General features: G+C 41.0%; 1 protein-coding gene across 2 annotated transcripts in view; it reads left to right on the top strand.

Moving 5' to 3' along the window:
* The window catches only part of RNGTT (RNA guanylyltransferase and 5'-phosphatase), a 444,501-nt gene that overhangs the window by 96,539 nt on the left and 326,991 nt on the right, over positions 1-20,971 (top strand). For both annotated transcript variants that reach the window (XM_063443564.1, XM_063443565.1), the window contains exon 9: positions 7,067-7,202. In XM_063443564.1, the coding sequence (XP_063299634.1) occupies positions 7,067-7,202 (136 nt within the window). The remainder of the gene's footprint in view (positions 1-7,066; positions 7,203-20,971) is intronic.

Here is a 20,971-nt window from a genome sequence, read left to right as displayed (position 1 = left end):
AACTGGCAAAAGCTCAATTAGCCTGCCCTAATTTCCGTCTCTTTTACCTTAAAAGCAGCTGTGTTACTTTTGAGGTTTTCTTAAGGATAGAATCTTTATGAAAAGCTTTTATTCCATATGTTGGTATTTCTTCCAAATCTCAATGTCATTAAAAGATATGTGAAACAATATAAAAACTGTCTTGTCGCCATTTTCAATGGGAACAGGATCACTTTGTGCAATCTACAATAAGTGCATATTGCACCTTATTGTTCATGTGCGAGATCCTCCATAGACTCAATTTTGTGTTCTCTTTTGCGCACAAGAGTACTATACTAATGATGATTCCTGGCAAATAAAGTTGCCTAGAACAGATATTGAGGAAATAACAGCACCGAAGATTAACCTCCACCCAACTAGTGACATTTCTGCTTTAAGCCCACATATGCCATTACATAGTGTACCTATATCACTTGCCTTTTCATAATTTAAATATATGTATTTTCCTCCTGGTTTTGTGAAGTTTGTCTTCTGTAATATAGGGTGTCTACCTGCAAGAATGGCAAAAGTCTCTGGAACAAGGATACAATGGCTGTTGCTGTTTGGGGTTTTTTTTTGTAATGGATCACTATAGGGTCAGTAACACAAACATGTATAAACCACCATCTAGCCCCCTGTGCCCCTCATGCCTTCATAAATATAGCAAAATCTTACTGTATTCAAGCCTGAAGCTGTAGATCTGCAAGCTGTTTGCCTAAAAAAAAAAAAGCAAGCAGTCTGCTGACATCATCAGAAGTGGTAGCCTGATCTAATCACAGTGCTTCCCCACAGGATTGGCTGAGACTGACAAGGAGGCAGATCAGGGGCAGAGCCAGCATGATTCAAACACAGCCCTGGCCAGTCAGCATCTCCTAATAGATATGAATTTAATCAATCTCTATAAGGAAAGTTCAGTGTCTGCCTGCATAGGGAGGAGATACTGAATGTTTGAATGCATTTTAGGCAGCCATGACCCTGGAAGAATCTCTAACAGCCTTCTGAGGAGTGGCCAGTGAAGTTATCACTAGGCTGTAATGTAAACACTGCATTTTCTCTGAAAAGACCGTGTTTACAGCAAAAAGCCTGAAGGTAATGATTCTACTCACCAGAACAAATTCAATAAGCTGTAGTTGTTTTGGTGACTATAGTGTCCCTTCAATTCTTGCCGGTCTCCCTAGTGTGTCAATGTAAATGAAGCAGGGTCATCCGCTCATATCATCCATCTTAAGACGAACATTTTGACATGTTCCCATAACAATCATTTCTCATGGTTTATATATATATTTCCGAACTTTAATCCTAAACACTGAGATTGTTTTCACAAAGGCAATGCTTAGGCCTTCTGCTGGAAAGCATGCCTGCATAGACTCTGCAATTACCACAGGGCTGCAATTACAATCTACAAGTCCAAAAGCTTTCTCACTACATCACCATGTCCACATGGTGGCCATTTAGTGTAGGGGGTGTCTGTATTGCTCCGCAGAAATTTCCATATGCCGCGTCCTGCTTGCTGTCTCTCTTGTAGCAGAAGAACAAAGACGTGGAAGAAGGGACAGGGATGACTCACAACTTGGGTTTGGGAGACATGCAAATATCTATACACTGTAAACCTGTGCGGTCCCATCTACTAGAAAGGGTAGATTTATTGGCATTAGAGCCCAGTAAGATGGTTAGAACTTCCTCTGTACATCATCCTATGGGTATTTTTAATTTTGCCAAGATATGTCTGTGTTCCACCACCCGGTTTATTCTTATCAAGAGTCTTTGAAAGTAAATTCTTCTGAAAGCCCACACAGTTCTAACTTGGATTGGGTTAATATGTGATCTGATTTCAAAATCAGTGGACCGGTGGTTTGTGGGTAGAATTTGAGTTACGATAATTAACTTTCTTTTCAGAATTCAAAATTTTGATCACTAGTTTTCATACAAACTGGAGCTAATTTTGCAAGTTTATCCTTTAACTTATGTTTATTTGTTTTTTCTGAATTATGAATATTTCATTCTAGTCTTCTGCTAGCAAAATGTGCATGTGTCTAGTGGAAAAGCACTATTAAAATTTGATTATCATAATGATGGAAAATTCAATCGATATTAATGATAGAGCTGCAATTCTATTGTAGGTAAATTAGAGTCAGACCTACATCTTGAAAAAAGCAGCAATTCCTTTCTTCTTCCAGGTACAAGTTGCTGAACAATAAATGTATGTGCTACATTCGTACAAAGCTTAGCAAAAAATAGACACAAATCACTTGTGTTGAAGGATTAGAACAGAAAATACATTGTTTTTTAATAGCAGCTGAATGGAAAATAGACATGTAACATCAGTTAGAGCAAGACAATTCCTAAATCTCAATAAATAGCGTGTATGTTCAACATGTTTATTGTAACGCCAAATAATAAAGGATGTTCTGTTCTAGTATTCTCGAGTAATACATTCTTGTCTCCGGTTAACCTTTTGCTTATGTCACACTGCACACATAGAATAATATAACATAACATTTAACAATGTGGAACAAAAAAACACAGGTTGTATATTGGATCTGAGAATTACAAGAACTGGTATTTAAAATAAATAAATAATAATAATAAAAAATGGGTTGATGTTAGAAACTCACTATCTAATACCACTACGTTTGTAAAGGTTGATTTACACCATCCTAATGGTATTGTAGAGTACCTCTTGCATGGTTTGTAAAAGAAAATACCCTTAGCAGAGCATATAAATATACATTTTAAGTAAAGGTGTGAAATATGCAGTGTTAGAATTGTGTGTTTACTTTTAATCTTTACTGTTCATAGAGTTTATTTTCTGGTGTTTGCCTGTGGTGCTTACTGGTTCTTTTGTATGATTGTTAATTTATAGCTATGCTATAATCCTTTTTTAATTTTTTTATTCAAATGTAATCTGCTGTATATCGCTTAGATGAGAGTGGATTGCACAACCTTGGTTACATGCCATATTCCCAAATGGTACCTTCCTTGCATACATTACCCACTTTATGTGTTGTATATATTCCTGTGTAGTGATTTTACTCCTTATACCTTTGTAGCTAAATATACCAATATTATATCTGCTCAGTTGTATCATTACAAGCTCTAGATCTCCTACCAGGAAAATTAGTACTTTTTTTTTCTTCTTACAAACAAACTCCATATAAGACATAGGTAAACATATATTCATACACCCCCTTATACACCTTTTACATAATGACAAAACTAATACACCAAACATACATGAACCATGGAAAGAAATATTAATGCATAGTTTTCTTATTCTGTTTTTATCTATTGTACAGGGCTACTTTCTAATATTGTAACTGATTTATGAAGATGTTTCCCTAAATAAGGATTAGTTAGGCTTTATATAGTATATACTAGAATATTACTTTTCTGGCACCACTAAGGAGTAGCTTTAAGTCAGATCCATTTCCTGTGTCAAAGTACTCGCCCTTCTCATTGACACACGAAATGGAGTTGACTTAAGCGCCTCCTTTAGTCAAAGAAAGTAAAGCGTAGGAAAATACATAAGACAAAGTAGTTGTGGCGGAACCTACCGCCAATTTAGTCTGTTTTGCCCAATTTTGACAGTTTTGCCCTTTTCCGTTCGGCAGTTATGGTATACGAACACCATTCCTTCTTCTCCCTAACGATGACCACCCCTGTGCCCCATTAGAACGTTCACAACTTAAGCGCATTAGTAATTAATGAATGCTTCCCCTGGGTGGCCGCCATTTTGTATAACCGAATGCACGTGGTCGACCAAGGAGCGGCGGCCATTTTGTCTCCTGAACGTGGGCAGCAGCACTTAGTCGTCAAGTGCCTGGAACTCTTTTCGGTTAGGTACTCGCACGAACACGGTAAAGATTAGACCTGTTGCCCACTCTACTTCCCGAACAACTATGCGAACAACATTTGGGAGATTGGAACTACCGAACAGGGGGAGCATTCTGTACCTGAGATAATCGAAATATGTTTTTCTCACGCAATTCTCTCTCAGGCACAAAGAATCCTGGGAGTGAAACCCCTGTATTATTGTGTTGGAGACTCCATGTAGGGGTCTGTGCATAAAACCCATGTGTGATCTGAAATAAATGAGTTTACTCCCAGAACTATGTTTTGTTTGGTTAGTGGGGACATGGATGTCTGTATGTTGTGATGGTTCCAGTCTGGTTGAGAGAAGGAGTTAGCGAGGTAACCAGTCGGGTTTCCTGTGGTCTGCTACAGTAGTCCCTGTGTTTTAAAGAAAAGTAGATCACAAATAAAGAAAATAACAGATTCTGAGAGAGGAAGGGAAGAGGAAACAGGAGAAAGACATGATAGTTCCACTTTAACTCCCAAGTGGCAAATAATTGAGCAATGAAACTGCAGGAGCATAATCTATTCACCAAAACAACTTAAGTCAAAGTTGTTTTGGTGTTTAGTGTGTCCCATTTAGTGCATGTTTTTCTTGGCAATATATTTACTAAACAGTGATTTTAAAAAAAGTAGCTTTTTTTCTTTTTTTGGGGACAGAGCAGTGTCCCTTTAAACCTGAAGCTCATAAATTTTGAAACCTTAATCTCTTTTGGGACATTGGCAGTGGACTTTATTTCCACGCAGACACCCTGTTTAAGTGATATCTTCAAACTCTCTGTTTTGTAAAGCTTATGAAGAGGGTATGATCATGGTCTTTCCACATATTTGAAAATTCAATATACCTGTGAACATGAGCCATGGGATATGTGGTTTGGGGATTTACTACATAAATTGTAAAGAAATAAATAAATAAAAAGAAAAGAGGCAATGACATTTTGCCTCACTGATCACATTGAAGCCTTCAGCTGTGATCTTCCATGGAAATATTGTAGACAAATGTTAATGGTTGGGATAGATCTGCTGGCATTAGCTTGTATCTATTTCTGAAGGCGGTAGAAATTAAAAAAAAAAAAAAAAAAAAAAAAAAAAAAGTTGGCTTACATAATTACAAGATGCAGTGTAAACGTTCAATGGATGGTTTAATTATAGATATTAAGCAGATAATCTGAACTTGTTAATCATTATCAAAGGGAAAGGATTTCATGCCAAGTGAAGTTGATATGAGGAAAGACCCTAGAATCTTTCCCCTCTGTTACACAAAATCATTGTAAATCGGAAGGTGCCATTATCATATGTGCTCCTCAAATCTGTTTGTGTACATATTACCCCTGCTTTTTTTTAACATTAGGTGTGAAGATGGACAACAATGCATTTACATATAATGGAGACCAATGTATGACTTAAAAGGAGTAAATTAATTTTAGAAATACAAATGTTTTTAAAATTAGAGGTACTTCTTAACACTTTAGATATAGGGCTCCCCTGTAACAATCAAAGTGGTCTTACCATGACCACCACTTCTTCCTGACTGAAATGATCACTAATGAAGATATACAGCTTTGAGGAACACGCATTGAGTGGCCTACTTGCTATTTACATCTCCGCTTAGAGATGCAATTGTACCAATGCATGTCTATGAGGAGTGTTAGACAGCCTCATACTGAACCTTGGTCCTACAAACATTGTGGGACAGTAATGAGAAGGAACATCTAGTCTTTTTAGTGACCGGTTTCCCAACAGATCAAGATGATTCTCCTGTACTTCCTATACTTTTTTTTTTTTTAACCTAAGGTAGAGGGAAAGCTAGACGGCTTCAAGCTTATGGACAGACTAGTCCACAGTCTGGATACTGTTAGGACCCTCATCTTGCACGGCGCCGACTATTTCTTCCATGAAATGTGATACCCTATTCATTAATTTTGTTTTGGACTGAGCAGCTCCTTGTCAGCTCAAGCAGCTTCTTGTCATGATGCCTCCATGGAGTGGAGGTCATTAGGTCCTGCACAGTTCTTTTCTGTGTCTCATTTTTTTTACTGGACTTGTACCCATTTGGGTATCACTCAAGTAATGCATTCTTGTGGACAATTGCCATATAAAGATGAAAAATGTAATTCATACTTACTAATAAAATGAATTTGATACATATGTATTTCATTGTTACAGACCATGAGACCCCTCTCTGATGTTTAATCACTTTAGGCTGTTTGTGTCTTTCTGTTTTGCTCCAGCTCAGATTTGTTGTGCTTGACTCAACGGCTAACTGGGGATTTCATGTGGGATACTCAGGGAAAGAGAAGTGTCTCAAGGCTTTCTGTGATTGGTTCTACCTCTCCAGTTGAGGGAAGAAATACCCTACAAATAATGGATAGTGTACTGTGATGGCACAGATAAAAATACACGTATTACTAGAAGAATTTTTTGCAAATTACGTTGTGAAAATTGGCCAACCTCAGGCCCGGTTGCACCCTTTGAGCCAGGAGAGTGCGGTATTCATTTCCGTAATAGGAAAAAAGGCATAATTTAATAAACAAAATTATTTAAAATAAATGAATTTTTAAAGCACGAGACATGAACATTTGTCCCCTAAGAGCTTTTTGAATAATTGGTTTATCTAGAGCTAGTGTTTTTTTGTTTATACAATGCAACATTTTTAATTACACATGTCTTCCATTTGGGATCCATGCGTAAATCTTTTATTTCACTGTTCTATACAATGTGATGTGTAGAAGTGGATGTGGCATTAAACAACAATTTGTTTTAATGTGTGTCTGCTTACCTTGAATTTGACTTTATTTAGTATTGGGTATTATTTGGCAGCTGGAATGTCTGCCTTACCTTCCATTACTGATTGCGCAAAGGCAGGGCTTGTTAAGTTCTATCCACTTTAATAATCATTAGGGTACCAGTGGGCGATTAAGAGCCTTGAGGCATTGGAATTAGGCCTTTCTTGCTACATCTACCATATTCTGATAAGATGAGATCTGAAAACACATCATGCATCCTGTATGCAGTAAACATCGATTTGTGTTCATGCTGGGTAATGTGCAACACTAGCAGAAAGTGTTTAAAGTGATACTACAAATAAACATTATGTTGTGACTATACCTAGTATGGATATATAACTAAAGACTTGTGGAGTGCTTGAGAATCCCTGCACTGATGCATGTTTCTTTGGTCCTCTCCTATTTTGTAGGTACATGATGTTGATTGATGGCAAAAATGAAGTATACATGATTGATCGAGATAACTCTGTATTCCACGTATCGAACCTTGAATTTCCATTTAGAAAAAATCCTCGACTTCACTTGTCAAACACTCTACTGGATGGGGTAAGACTATTTATTTTTGACTTTGAGTTTTCAACAAATACAAAGGGATTATTTTGGTTTAACACACACATATATAGACTGCTTGAACGACTTGTAACATTATTCAGGTCCCAGATTAGTTTTTACAGAATTTGACCAGCCAGTTATATTAAAGGGACACTATAGTCACCAGAACAACTATAGCATTAATGTAGTTGTTCTGGTGAGTATAATAATTTCCTTCAGGCATTTTCATTTAAACACTGTCTTTTCTGAGTAAAGACATGTCATTAAGAGTGCTTTCCAGCAAATCATGCAGTGTAGACGACTGGGCAATCATCCACTTCTTAATGAGCCATTTTGCAACTATAGTAGTATTATTCATATAAAGTATGAATGGCTATGCCCCTCACTTCCTATTTGAACAATAGTGATGCAGGGAACCCTATCGGGTGTCCGATTGAAGGTATGACAGTGACATTGCCCCTAGGGACACCTCTAAGTGGCCACTTCTCAGATGGCCACTGGAGGTGCTTTCTGGCTCAGTGCTGCACAGTAGGCAGCGCTGCCGTTCAGCGTTTCCACGTTCTGCAAGGAGACACTGAATTTTCCTCATAGAGATTCATTGATTCAATTCATTTCCATGAGGTGGTGCTTATTGGGCAAAACAAATTGGCAATTCTGATGTCACCAAGGGTGTGGAACTAGCGCTGTCAGACCTGCGCGGCGCAGGAATTAAGGTGAGTTGTAATTCCGTTTAAGAGGGCTAACGGGGGCAAGCCACCTAAATGGTGGGTTAAACACTGGAGGGTGAGGAATACATGGTTGTGTTCCTGACCCTATGGTGTTCCCTTAAAGGAACACTATAGTCACCTAAATTACTTTAGCTAAATAAAGCAGTTTTAGTGTATAGGTCATTCCCCTGCAATTTCACTGTTCAATTCACTGTCATTTAGGAGTTAAATCACTTTGTTTCTGTTTATGCAGCCCTAGCCACACCTGCCCTGGCTATGATTGACAGAGCCTGCATGAAAAAAAAAAACTGGTTTCACTTTCAAACAGATGTAATTTACCTTAAATAATTGTATCTCAATCTCTAAATTGAACTTTAATCACACACAGGAGGCTATTGCAGGGTCTAGCAAACTATTAACATAGCAGGGGATAAGAAAATCTTAATTAAACAGAACTTGCAATAAAGAAAGCCTAAATAGGGCTCTCTTTACAGGAAGTGTTTATGGAAGGCTGTGCAAGTCACATGCAGGGAGGTGTGACTATGGTTCATAAACAAAGGGATTTAACTCCTAAATGGCAGAGGATTGAGCAGTGAGGCTGCAGGGTAATGATCTATAAACCAAAACGGCTTCATTAAGCTAAAGTTGTTCAGGTGACTATAGTGTCCCTTTAATATAATGTAATCCCTTTTTATTTCTTGGTTGAAAACCCCTGCAGAAAGTTCTCTGTGGAGGCTTACTGTGTTGCTGCTTTGGGAAGAATCTCTGCTCCTGCTTACTGCATGTCCGTTCTGATATGAGCTGTGGGCTGTGCTTCTTCTTCCTCTATCCACTTTTCTGTTAAAGCCCAAGGCAACAGCAGCTGTCAGGCTGATGATATCTTTTAAAGAGACAATAACTTTCAGCAAGACAAAACATAAAGATGTGCCCAATTAAAGCATACAGGTGGCCTTTTCCACATCTGGTGCTGGCAGTTTGAAGGGAGAGAGGGAGAAGTTGGCCTTTTTTTTTTTTTTTATGTTATTGCCTTGTTACCAGTCAGGCATTAGTCCTGTGGTGCTGGTGGAAGAGGCACTTGTGACGTATGCGAGTATATGATCTATTTCTGTGTTTTGTTTGCTGTATCTACATTATGATGTAGAATAGATCAAAACAGATTTGCACTTTTTTGATTTGAGAAGACCTACTATTTATGCAATCTAAAATACATACGTGAATCATGATTTATAGTCGAATAATGCCATCTTCTTCACATAATTTGTTTTATTAATCTATTATTTGGGATTTTGTCTGTCCACCACCCTTGCTCTCGGGTTAATACCACAGTTCTTTCTCTCCACCAGTGTTGTGTGTGCCTCACCCACCTCCTGGTCCTCTCTCACCTACTTTCATTTTAGTGCTGCTGATCTATACAGAGACAGACTGGGTATTCATTTCCTCTGCCTGATGTCTCTGCTTGAGTTGTTCTACCTGCACTTTGAGTGAAGAAATATTGGAATATGTTAGCCTGCACTGTGGTTAAGGAGGGTGGATCTGAGTGCTCCAAGCTTGCAGACTGGATAAATGAGATGAAATAACCTGTCTGTCTATGCATCGTTTGACTGTGCTACAGTGTGGCATAGTGTAAGCTGGGAGACAGGTACTGTGTGCACCCAACTCCTGGCTGTCACCTGAAGCGAAAAGCCTTACAACCTGTGCTCTGGGTGCCTAATGCAGCTTATTGTGAGCCACCAGTGAAGGCTTATGAGACCTGCAATGATGGACTAGGTTATAGAATATCTCCAGAACCCCTTAGAACTGGCAGCTTGGGTCCACATTCTGTTAGATCTGATAACATCTGGGGTTTGCTGGCCATGTGTCAGTGTACATTAAATACCAAGTGGGTTTCATATTCAGTTTCTATTTGAAAATGGGGTTTCCAATTAACTTGACAAGAAGCATTACTGTTAGCTGAAGGGTTTCCACTTGTTAAAATCTGATTCACCATACAAAGCCCCAGAGTCAATATTTTTGTATAAACTGTTCAAGTGTTTTTTTCTTATACTTTTTAAAACTATTTCCCCCCAAAATTATTAGAATCTATAAATATATAATTAAGCAGCATTATAGGGTCAGGGCAACAATGTATTCCTGACCTTAAAGTGTTAAAACCACCATTATTTGCATTCAGGTCAGTAACCGCTGATCTGCCTCCTGGGCTGACCTCATCAGAAGTGGTGATATCAGCCAATCACAATGCTTTCCCGTAGGAAAACATTGGATTGGCTGAGTCTATCAAGGAGGCCGATCAGGGGCAGAGCCAGCACAAGCCAAACACAGCCCTGACCGATCCGCATCTCCTCATAGAGATGCAATGCAATGCATCTCTATGAAGAAAGTTTAGTGTCTGCATGCAAAGGGAGGAGACACTGAACTGAACACATTTCATTTATTGACTGAGCAAATTGATGATATAATCATAGTGCTTCCCATGGGATCCTCACTGTCAGTGTTTTTTTCCTTTTACATGACTGATGCACACAGCCGGGGGGCACTTTTCATGTGTCATCTGATCGCATGCGCGCTTTGAATCTGGGAAAAAGCAACCAATCTGTATAGGGATCGATCGACCGATAATTTTTTTAGCTTATATTATTGGCCTATATTCACCATTATGGGAAATATCTGCATCGCCTATTCGTCTCATTCAATTAAACTGTGAACAGCTTTCCCTCCCCGCACCCTGATTCCTCTCCTGTAACTGTTATCAAAACAAACCACTACGCCCTCAATGAACACTATCCTAGCAACCTACTTTTCTACCCTACTCTTACCTTTTGTGTCACATTACCCACTCCCTCTAGCATGTAAGTGCATTGAGCAGGGCCCTCAATCCCTCTGTTCCTATGTGTCCAACTTGTCTCGTTACAAATACTTGTCTGTTAGTCCACCCATTGTACAGCGCTACAGAACTTGTTGGTGCTTTATAAATAATAATATTAATACTAATTTTGCTATATTATTATTATTATTTTATTATTTATATAGCGCCATTAGATTCCGTAGCGCTGTACAATGGGTGGACTAACACATGTAATTGTAACCAGACAACTGGATGTACTAGCTTACATTCTATAGGGAGTGGGGTAGAGTGACACAAAGGGTAAAAGTAGGGGTACGAAGTAGGTTGTTAGAAAAGTATTCACTGAGGGCTTAGTAGGTAATTTGTGACAGTTGCAGGAGAGGAATCATGGGGGTGGGGAATAAAAACCTGCTAACAGTTTAATTGATATCCTTTCTTGAAGTGAGTTTTCAATGATTTTTTTTGAATGAGTGGAGACTGGGTGAAAGTCTTATGGAGAAGGGAAGGATGTTCCACAGAAGTGGTGCAGCCCTTGAGAAATCTTGGAGGCGAGCATCAGAGGGGGGAGTACGGACAGAGGATAGACGTAGGGGCCTCGACGGGACATTCTTGTGTATTGGGGAGGATAGGTAGGTTGGAGCAGCATTATGTAGGGACTTGTAAGCAAGCACCAGAAATTGAGCCCTATAGCTAATTGGAAGCCATTGCAGGGACTGACTGAGCAGGGAGGCGTGGGAGGTGCGAGCGGACAGGAAAATGAGCCTTGCCGCCGCATTCATTATAGACTGCAGCGGTGCAATCTGGGAACACGTAAGACCACTGAAAAGGGATTGCAGTAGTCAAGGCGAGCGAGAACAAAAGCATGGACCAGCACCATACCACATTAGTTGCCACAAAACACCTAACAGACAAAGGGAAGTTGAAGCACTGTTATTGTTGGTGTTTCATAATCTTGCGGAAACAGGAAGAACATGGAACGGTATCGTATATGTTCTCCCTGCTTCAGCCATACTGTTAATATCTGGTCGATATTCAACATTTTAAGCAATATCCGTATCGGCCTATAATGATACCGATATTGCAGACAATGCAGCAGATGGCGGAGGACCAGCGCACGTTATCTTCACCTCCTCTCTAACTCTCGTGAGTCCCGGCCGTCAGGTTGCCACAGGTTACCAGATTTGCGAGTTTTGGAGAGCGGACCTTCCGGAAACGGAAGATAGCTGGGTCCCAGCAGCTCCCAATTCAATGTGAAACCCCCTGGCAGTCTGCACAAAACCACTAGGCCACCAGGGAGTGTATTGTCCCCCAACCTGGCCAGAGGTAAAAGTCAGGAAAGGGGATTAAAATACAACTTTTATATATTTATAAAAAAATTATTATACATTTTTATTTATGTTGTGCATAGATTTACAGGCTGACTTGCTAAGCCACAACAGCTATAGCAAACATTTGAACAGGCATATGATTACATTAGCATGGTATAACAGTTGGACTGCACATTTTTAGGGTGTAATGTAGTAAGAGTGAAGTCACAGGGGTTAGAACAATGGGGTTGCATCTGAGGACCACCAAACTAGCAGCACTCTGAAAACTGAGGTGACGATTGCTTAATCCCTTAAGGACACATGACATGTGGCATGTCATAATTCCCTTTTAGTCCAGAAGTTTGGTCCTTAAGGGGTTAAAGTGATACAAAGAAAATAAAACAAAATAGGAAGAAAGCAATAGGTTAGAATGGATGGAAGTTTCCAGCACTAAGAGGTAAAGGGGGTCAAAGCTAGTTGGTTGTAATCAGCTAGAGTACTGCTATGGCATAAAGAGTGAACACACCTAAAAGCCCTTTGTAGTGGCTAATTAAGAAGTAAAATAATAAAGTTGCACATAGAGCTCAAAACATTATAGACACACTCAGAGCAGTTGGCTTAGAATAGAGACTTGCACATGGTGAGCATAATGCAAGCTGGTCATAAGTGATACATGTATATGATAGTCAGAGCGTCCAAATGAGCCTAGGTTTGGATATGTTGTGAGTGTACTTGCGTGTGGGTCAGCATGGTGATATGCTCATAGAAGGTAAATGGAATAAGTGAAACATATACTCAAAAGTAGGTGCTGTTGGGTGTTTGTGTGATTTGTAGGAGCGTATCATTGTGTCGATGTTTGTACATGTGAGTTTACGCTCTGTGTTAGAGATGTGACCTAAGGCGGGGGTTAGGAGATGGTGTCAGAGTAAGATTAGCTGTCTGCATGGAAAGAAATGAACTGGTGCTAACAAAGCAATAAAACATGAACATGAGAGAATATAATGTTGTCCATGGTGTCCCCCATAGTTGTGAGATCAGGACACTCAGTGAGGTTCAAGTAGTAACTGCTGCATACAATTGAGGTGTGGACTTCCAAGGGACAAAAGGGGTAATGGGTTCAGGGTCCCAGATGCGAGGACGCTGCTTTGCCGCAGCCTGCATGTTTTGGTTGATGGAATCCAGTGGAAGTCCCAAGGTGCGCAACAGAGTTGTGGCCTCCTGGAGCTCATTTATGGTGTGAGTAGTGCCCCCTTGATAGATTAGGTGTGTATGGGAGAGGCGTCATTGGTAACACAGATTATGCTGCTGTAGATGCATGGTGAGTGATTTGTGCCAAGCCAGAGTGACCCCAAAGAGATCAGTATAGAAGGTGAGTGACATGGTTTCAAAGTGGTAAGGAGTATTCCCTTTCAGGGCATTGAGGACTGCAGACTTGTCAGACTCGTTTCTGAAGTGAATCACCAAGTCCCTTGGCGCCATGGTCGGAGCTTTTGGGAGGTCTAGGTATGCGAAATAGACCTTCTAGCTGCACTTCCCTGGCATGTTTTGGAGGCAGTAAGGTTTCCATAAAGCGCCCCACCAAGTGTGGTATATCAGCCTACTCTGTCTTTTGGGACCTCACGCACCTTAAGGTTGTTGCGGCGTCTGGTGTCTTCTTGCGCTTAAAATCACCATTCATGCAACTGGTTTTGAGTCCGCAACTCGTGGACTGCCTGCTGGAGTGCTTCTATTTGTTGGATGTTTGTGGTCAAGGCACCCTTCAGGACCCTCAATCGACATGTGAGGCCCTGTATGTCTCCACGGACTGTGGCCACATCAGCAGAATGGTGGTTTTAACACTATACGGTGGTTTTAACACTATACGGTCAGGAATACAGGTTTGTGTTCCTGGCCCTATAGTGATCCTTAAACAAAGACAAAACAAACAGCATATCTGCATGGAGTGGATTCCCGGAGCTGTCATGCGGTGTTTGATTTGTGCGAGTGAGTCCTGAGGAAGTTCCAGGGCAGGCAGCAGAGACATAGCTCCCTGTAGATCTGTGACTGTGTGCTTGTGTTCACCTTTGGTGACTTGGAGTGTGTGTGTCGACCGCCATCTGTAGTGGATATCATGTTACCGGAGGAGAGTGGTAAAAGGTTGGAGGGACAGTTGCCATGCTAGTTTACCGCCAAATAAGACAAGAGACATTTTTTAAAACTATAGGGAGTTTGCTCCTTTACTGCAGCCTGTATCACCATTCTATCTCTGCTGGTTTGAAAACGCACCACTATGTCCTTGGTACGGAAGCTGGGGCTCTGGAGCAGTCATCTACCACCACTGCCTTTGCATGCTTTGGAGGTAGAAGCACCAGCAGGAAGCGTCGTAGTAAGTGTGGTAACTCAGCTGCAGGTACATCCTCTGGGATGCCCTTTATCTACAGGTTATTCCTGCGCCTGCTGTCCTCCAACATTGCGAAGCACTGCTCATACGTCTCACGTTGCCGTTGCAGATCCTGTACAGCTTGCTGTAGAGTGGTGATTTACTGGGTGCAGGCACTAGATGTAGTCTCCAGGTTTCCCATCCGTCCCTTCAGGCCTTGTAAGTCTGTGCGGATATCGGTGAATATGTTCCTCTGGAGGTCTGCCAGCAGTCACTTTAGTACCGCAGTGGTTAGTCATTTTGGCCCTTCAGGAACCGTGGAGTGGGGAGTATGGCAAAAAAGTTATAAATTTTTTCCTCTTCAGATATTTTGTCCGAGAACTCCAAATAGGCCTCAGGGCGGGTGGCCATATTGGGCCTAGTGGTGCCGTGTGCTTGCCCCAGGAGGTCCCCAATATCCATGCCCATCCGTGGCTTGTCAGGTTTTTGTTGTTTGGTCCTACGGCACATGATGGTTTACCGGACGCTAGTTGTGTCTGTAGTATCTACGTAAATCGGCTCAGAGAGCTGAAATCGCGTGTCACTTCTTCAGGGAGGCGGGGCTTACGGCGTAACTGCCCAAAAAGTCTGAAAATCAGACTTGTTTTTTGCTTTAAAATGAGCAGAGGCACTATGTTGAGTAACACCCCTTAAAATAATATTCACATGTTCTCCTATTTTCTTGTGGAGTGGGCGTATTGTACGGCCCACATTTTGTTGTCCACATAAACAAATTAAAAGACAAATCACATTTCTTGTAAAACGAGTAATAAAATTGTTAATATCAAACTCATTGCCATTTTGTTTATTCCTGAATTTATTAATACCCTTTAAGGTGTTATTTTTGCTATATTTACAGCCTGTTCATTTGCCACAGGAATAAAATCCCTTTCTATCTTTCATAAAGTGTTTCTGTGCATTTTTTTTCCGGTTGTTTGAGATAGCATAAGATTAAAATTGGGGGAACCCAATAAAAGGTTATAAAAGGTTTGTGGTATGATTTTAACCTACTCTGTATCTTCTTTTAATAGGTGCCAATGCCTATGAATTATCTTTTTGACATCCCTCTATGTGCAATATTAAAATCAAATACTAAGGATACATTATCATGGTTTTTACTTTCGACACTATGAATCTCTTTCCTTTTAATAAGATCATCTTGAGAAAGGCACCATAGAGCGCTGAAACGTGCGTTGAGTTAGACACTGTTTTTTTAAACTAGATTAGATATTTTATGTAGCCTCAATACTCTGATCTACTTTGGAACGGCTTTAGGTAGTGAACCTGGCAACAACTATTAGAACTGTGCTCCTAGGACCCGACAGACTTACTTTATAATAGAATTAAGATAGGAAATTTACTGCTTTGATCTACTATAGTACCTTTCTAGGCAGCTTATCTGATAATAACCACACTAACACTGCTTGTGTTCGTAGGATCGGGTACTCTGCTTTCATATTAGCACTAAGCCATAGGGGGGATATTATTCTATCTATTTAAGATTTAGACGTCAAATTTGTGTTTGTGGTAGACTTTGACTATTAGGAGAAGTTTGATACATCAAGCCAGCGATTAATCTCAGCCGTTTCTGACCCCCTCTGAGCTCCTGCTCTGCTAATTTTCTCCTATTACACTTCACCCTGTTCCAAATTATTATGCAAATTTTATTTAAGTGTCACAAAGATTAAATATTTTGTTTGTCAGTTTAACTCATGGATGGCATTGTTTCTCGGGGCTCTTTTGATCACTGAAAACAATCTCGGACACCTGTGATAATTAGATTGCTAGGTGAGCCCAATTTAAGGAAAAACTACTAAAGGAGGATGTTTCACATAATTAAGCAGAGCACCATTTTCATGCAATATGGGGAAGAAAAAAGGATCTCTCTGCTGCCGAAAAGAGTGAAATAGTTAAATGCCTTGGAAGAGGTATGAAAACATTAGATATTTCACGAAAACCTAAGTGTGATCATCGCACTATTAAGAGATATGTGGCTGATTCAGAGCACATACGGGTTCGTGCAGATAAAGGCACATTGAGGAAGATTTCTGCCAGATCCATTCATCGGATCAAGAGAGCAGCTGCTAAAATACCATTACATAGCAGCAAACAGATATTTGAAGCTGCTGGTGCCTCTGGAGTCCCACGGACATCAAGGTGTAGAGTCCTCCAGAGTCTTGCAACTGTGCAACCTTCTATTCGGCCACCACTAACCAATGCTCACAAGCAGAAACGGCTGCATTGGGCAGAAAAATACATGAAGACTAATTTTCAAACAGTCCTGATGAGTGCCGTGCAACCCTGGATGGTCCGGATGGATGGAGTAGTGAATGGTTGGTAGACGGCCACCCTGTTCCAACAAGGCTGCGACGTCAGCAAGGCGGTGGTGGAGTCATGTTTTGGACCGGAATCATGGTAAGAGAGCTGGTCGGCCCCTTTAGGGTCCCCAAAGGTGTAAAGATGACTTCTGCAAAGTTTGTGGAGTTTCTGACTGACCACTTTCTTCCCTGGTACAGAAGGAAGAACTATGCTTTCCGTAATAAAATCCTCTTCATGCATGACAATGCACCATCTCATGCTGCAAAGAATACCTCTGCATCAATGGCTGCTATGGGGATAAAAGGAGAGAAAGTCATGGTGTGGCCTCCATCCTTCCCTGACCTCAATCCTATTGAGAACCCTTGGAGCATCCTCAAGCAAAAGATCTATGAGGGTGGGAGTCAGTTTACATCCAAACAGCAGCTCTGGGAGGCTATTCTGACATCTTGCAAACAAATTCAAGTAGAAACTGTCCAAAAACTCACAAAATCAATGGATGCAAGACTTGTGAAGCTGCTATCAAATAAGGGGTCCTATGTTAAAATGTAACGTGACCTGTTAAAATGTTTATAAAGTTAAAATGTTATAAGTTTGATTGAAATAGCTTTTGATTTCAGTAAATAAGCTGCAAACACAACAAATGACAATTTTCAGTTCTTTACAACCTATAGTGTTTTGAAACTTACTGTAATAATTTTGAACAGTGCATTGTACATTTTTTTTATGTTTAACCCCTTAAGGACACATGACATGTGAGACATGTCATGATTCCCTTTTATTCCAGAAGTTTGGTCCTTAAGGGGTTAAAAAAAAAATACTGTTATTAGGTTTGTTCAATAAAATTTGAATTGTACTCTTAATAGTTGATAACATGAGAATTATGCTGACTGTTATTTACATCAATTAATTAGCCAAATGAGAGAATATAATTTGCATAATAATTTGGAACAGGGTGTATATGGATAAGGTGTGTCTACTATATTTGGGATTTTAGGGTCCTATTGGGTAACTGTATGCTTTGATGAGAGGGAGTGTTATTATACTTGTACAACTGCATTAGAGTAGCGTAGTCTCTCTTCTCCCCCTAGCTTTGTGGCTGCAGTTACCCTAGACATCTGTGACAAAACGCCCTTTGTCCCTAGATGGTTAGGTGACAAGCGGCCCTTTTCCCATGGCTGTTGGTGGAGCCTGAGTGCCAGCCTCCTGCCTCATGACTATGGCCCTCTCATCAGCCCATGCTAGACTTAAACCCCATGGCTATTTGACTGTGTTTGTGGCATCTGAGCGCTGTTCGGATATATTGTGCGCTCAGATCCAAGCCATCTGTATGATAGGAGTTATGTATTTTTGTGTCTTTTGCGAACATATGCTCAATGGAGTCTGCCTTTATCCCTGGATATAATTGGATAACCTCTCCATTGTCTCCAGGATAGAGGACTCTTGTGAAACTGGTTTGGGCCGGAAAGCCATGCTGGCAGTGGGGTTTAAAAATACTTTTGCTAACTTTTGAACCCCTGGTCTGATTCGTGCCATTTTTAAATATGTTGTTCCCCTGAATGGATTGATTGTGAATATGTAATTTTTATGTGAATGTGATGCATATTTTTAAAGTTATAGTATATGTAAAAAAAAAAGTGTATTTTTCCTGCCTGTGATAAATTACATTAACCCATTGTGTTCAGTAATTATATCACAGGCAGAGGGGAGAATTTTATGTGTGTGTGCTGGGTGTGTTTTATGTCTTACTGTACGGGATTGGTTACATGTTGTCCCTCCCTGTGGGATGTCCCCTTGCATGGGGACTTGCATAAAAGTCTGTGAGTGTTAATTAAAGTCAGATCATGAAGTTTCGGCTCATGTTTGGGGGATTGGAGAACTACACTCTGGGGATTGCTATAATCACTATACTCCCCAGGGTATAATCAGTAAGCTCTGCTAAGAGCTGGTTCTTGTTCCTGCTCTCTGGAATTCGGAGAGGTTGACCTACTGGAAGCTGAACCCTGGTCTTGGGTCCAGAGTGGGTGGAGACGGCGAGACCCCAACCAAGCTGCGGTGGTTCCTGGGGTCTGCAGTGGTTATAGTGTCTGGCGGAGTGCTTGCAGTCCTCAGGAAGCACTAGGAGCATCCATCAACGGAAGGTATCTCTTCGGGGTGCCAGGTGATCCGTTACATTGGTGGCAAGCGGTGGGATAGCGTCCTAGTGCAAGGAGAAGCAGCTCGGAGACACCGGTAGCATTTGGAATTACAATTGAGGGCAACGCTAGTATCCGTACAGCGCCCCTGTTCACAGCAGCATGGAGTGTGGGAGCCCCTACGCAGCGACCCCATACGTGAGGAGTTCCAGTGGAAATTGCAAGGCACACTGAAAAAATATGGTCTTGTGTCAGACGAGGTGGAACTGAGTTATAGAGAGACTATAATGCAAGGGCTCTGGCAGGAGTCCATGGAGGTCGCACAGCTTCGGTGGAGAAAGAAGCTTCCAAATAAAGCACAGCGCTGGCAGCAACAAGTGGCTCAGCGGATGGGAATCCTGGGAGAACAACCCTTGACGGAGTGGGTAAGATACCTTGAGTTCTTAGTTCAGAGAGAGGTGATACGGGATGACTCGTACCGGGCGCTGCGGTGGTACGCAGTCCAGCGAGACACTTGGGTTGACCTACTGGAAGCTGAACCCTGGTCTTGGGTCCAGAGTGGGTGGAGACGGCGAGACCCCAACCAAGCTGCGGTGGTTCGTGGAGTCTGCAGTGGTTACTGTGTCTGGCGGAGTGCTTGGAGTCCTCGGAAAGCACTAGGAGCATCCATCAACGGAAGGTATCTCTTCGGGGTGCCAGGTGATCCGTTACAACATCTATCCCTAATCTCGTATCACCCTTAGCAGCAAATAGCTAGGAGCCAGATCCTATACGTGTACCTTTATAAACTTATAAGACAAGAGACACCACACACACACACACACACACACACAATATATATATATATATATATATATATTCTCTTGTACTTAGAAGCAAATATATATATAGGTTGCAGTACCTTTGGCTCATATTTTTACCTTGGAGTTCCTCACCAATTGGACACAACTGCAATCATTTATCAGATATTACTTCTTGATCTTAAGTTCCAAAGGAGATGCCACTTGGCTACCATTTTGGTTGTACGATTTATTCTTAAAAATTTACCCACCGCCATTCACAAACATATAAGAGACTATATAGGCTACATAGATTCTTTTCTTTTTAATATCACCAGCACTTTTGTTTTTTTGTTACACTATTTGTTATTTTGTTTGAGTCCATAGACTTTATAAAGTATAACCTAATAAAGATAACGTTTAATCCAATATTCTATGCCCTATGTCCACTACTGTTGTGGGTATACCTTAGGGCAGGGTTAGGCAACCTTTTAGCAGCACTGTGCCGATATAGGATTGTGATGTCCCGTAGCGTGTCGGTCCTATTTTTTTTAAATTGAGGTGTGTATGTTGTCGTATTCTGCTTTTGTTATTTATACTGCAGTTGCTTTGTATCGTTGTATTTGTGCATATATGAGCTATTATATTGTATATGTTCAGGAGTAGTTTGTGGTATCGTGTATGATACATATGAATATGGGCTGTGTATGGGGACTGCTTGTGGAATTGTGTGTGTGGATGGATAAGTCACATTGTGTGTTTGGCAGTGTGTGTATGCGTGGGGGTTGTTTGGGGTATTGCATGTGAGAGGCTGCATGTGGGGTTTTGTGCATGTATGTGGATTGTTAGCGGGTTACATTTGTGCGGATTGTGTGTATGTGTGTGGGCTGTTCGTATTATTTGTATGAGGGGAGGGTTATTGTGCATTTCTGTGTATATCTAGCAGTGTGGGTGGCTTCCCTGGGTTCCAGTGGGGGCCAGGCTGGCCAGGTACAGGTCATCTTCAGCTGCAACAGCTCTACTACAGTGTGGATTCCCATTTACAAGTGCTGGGAGGAAGTTATATGAGAGAGTTATCTGAGATCACTTCCTCTACATGCTGCAATGCATAAATTGAGGATTGTCCTTCACCACCTTTTCGTATTAGCAGATATCTGAAGTTTCACTGGGACTCCTGATAGGCCAGAGCCTGTTTGGTTCTTGCAGCCTTGAGTGCCTTGCAAAGACACCTTGAGTGCCGTGCATGGCACTAGTGCCGTAGGTTGCCTACCCCTGCTTT

Source organism: Pelobates fuscus, chromosome 2 (genome assembly GCF_036172605.1).
Source record: "Pelobates fuscus isolate aPelFus1 chromosome 2, aPelFus1.pri, whole genome shotgun sequence".
Taxonomy (NCBI): Eukaryota; Metazoa; Chordata; class Amphibia; order Anura; family Pelobatidae; genus Pelobates; species Pelobates fuscus.
Note: the sequence above shows the minus strand (reverse complement) of the source record. Positions and strands in the feature narration are given on the sequence as shown.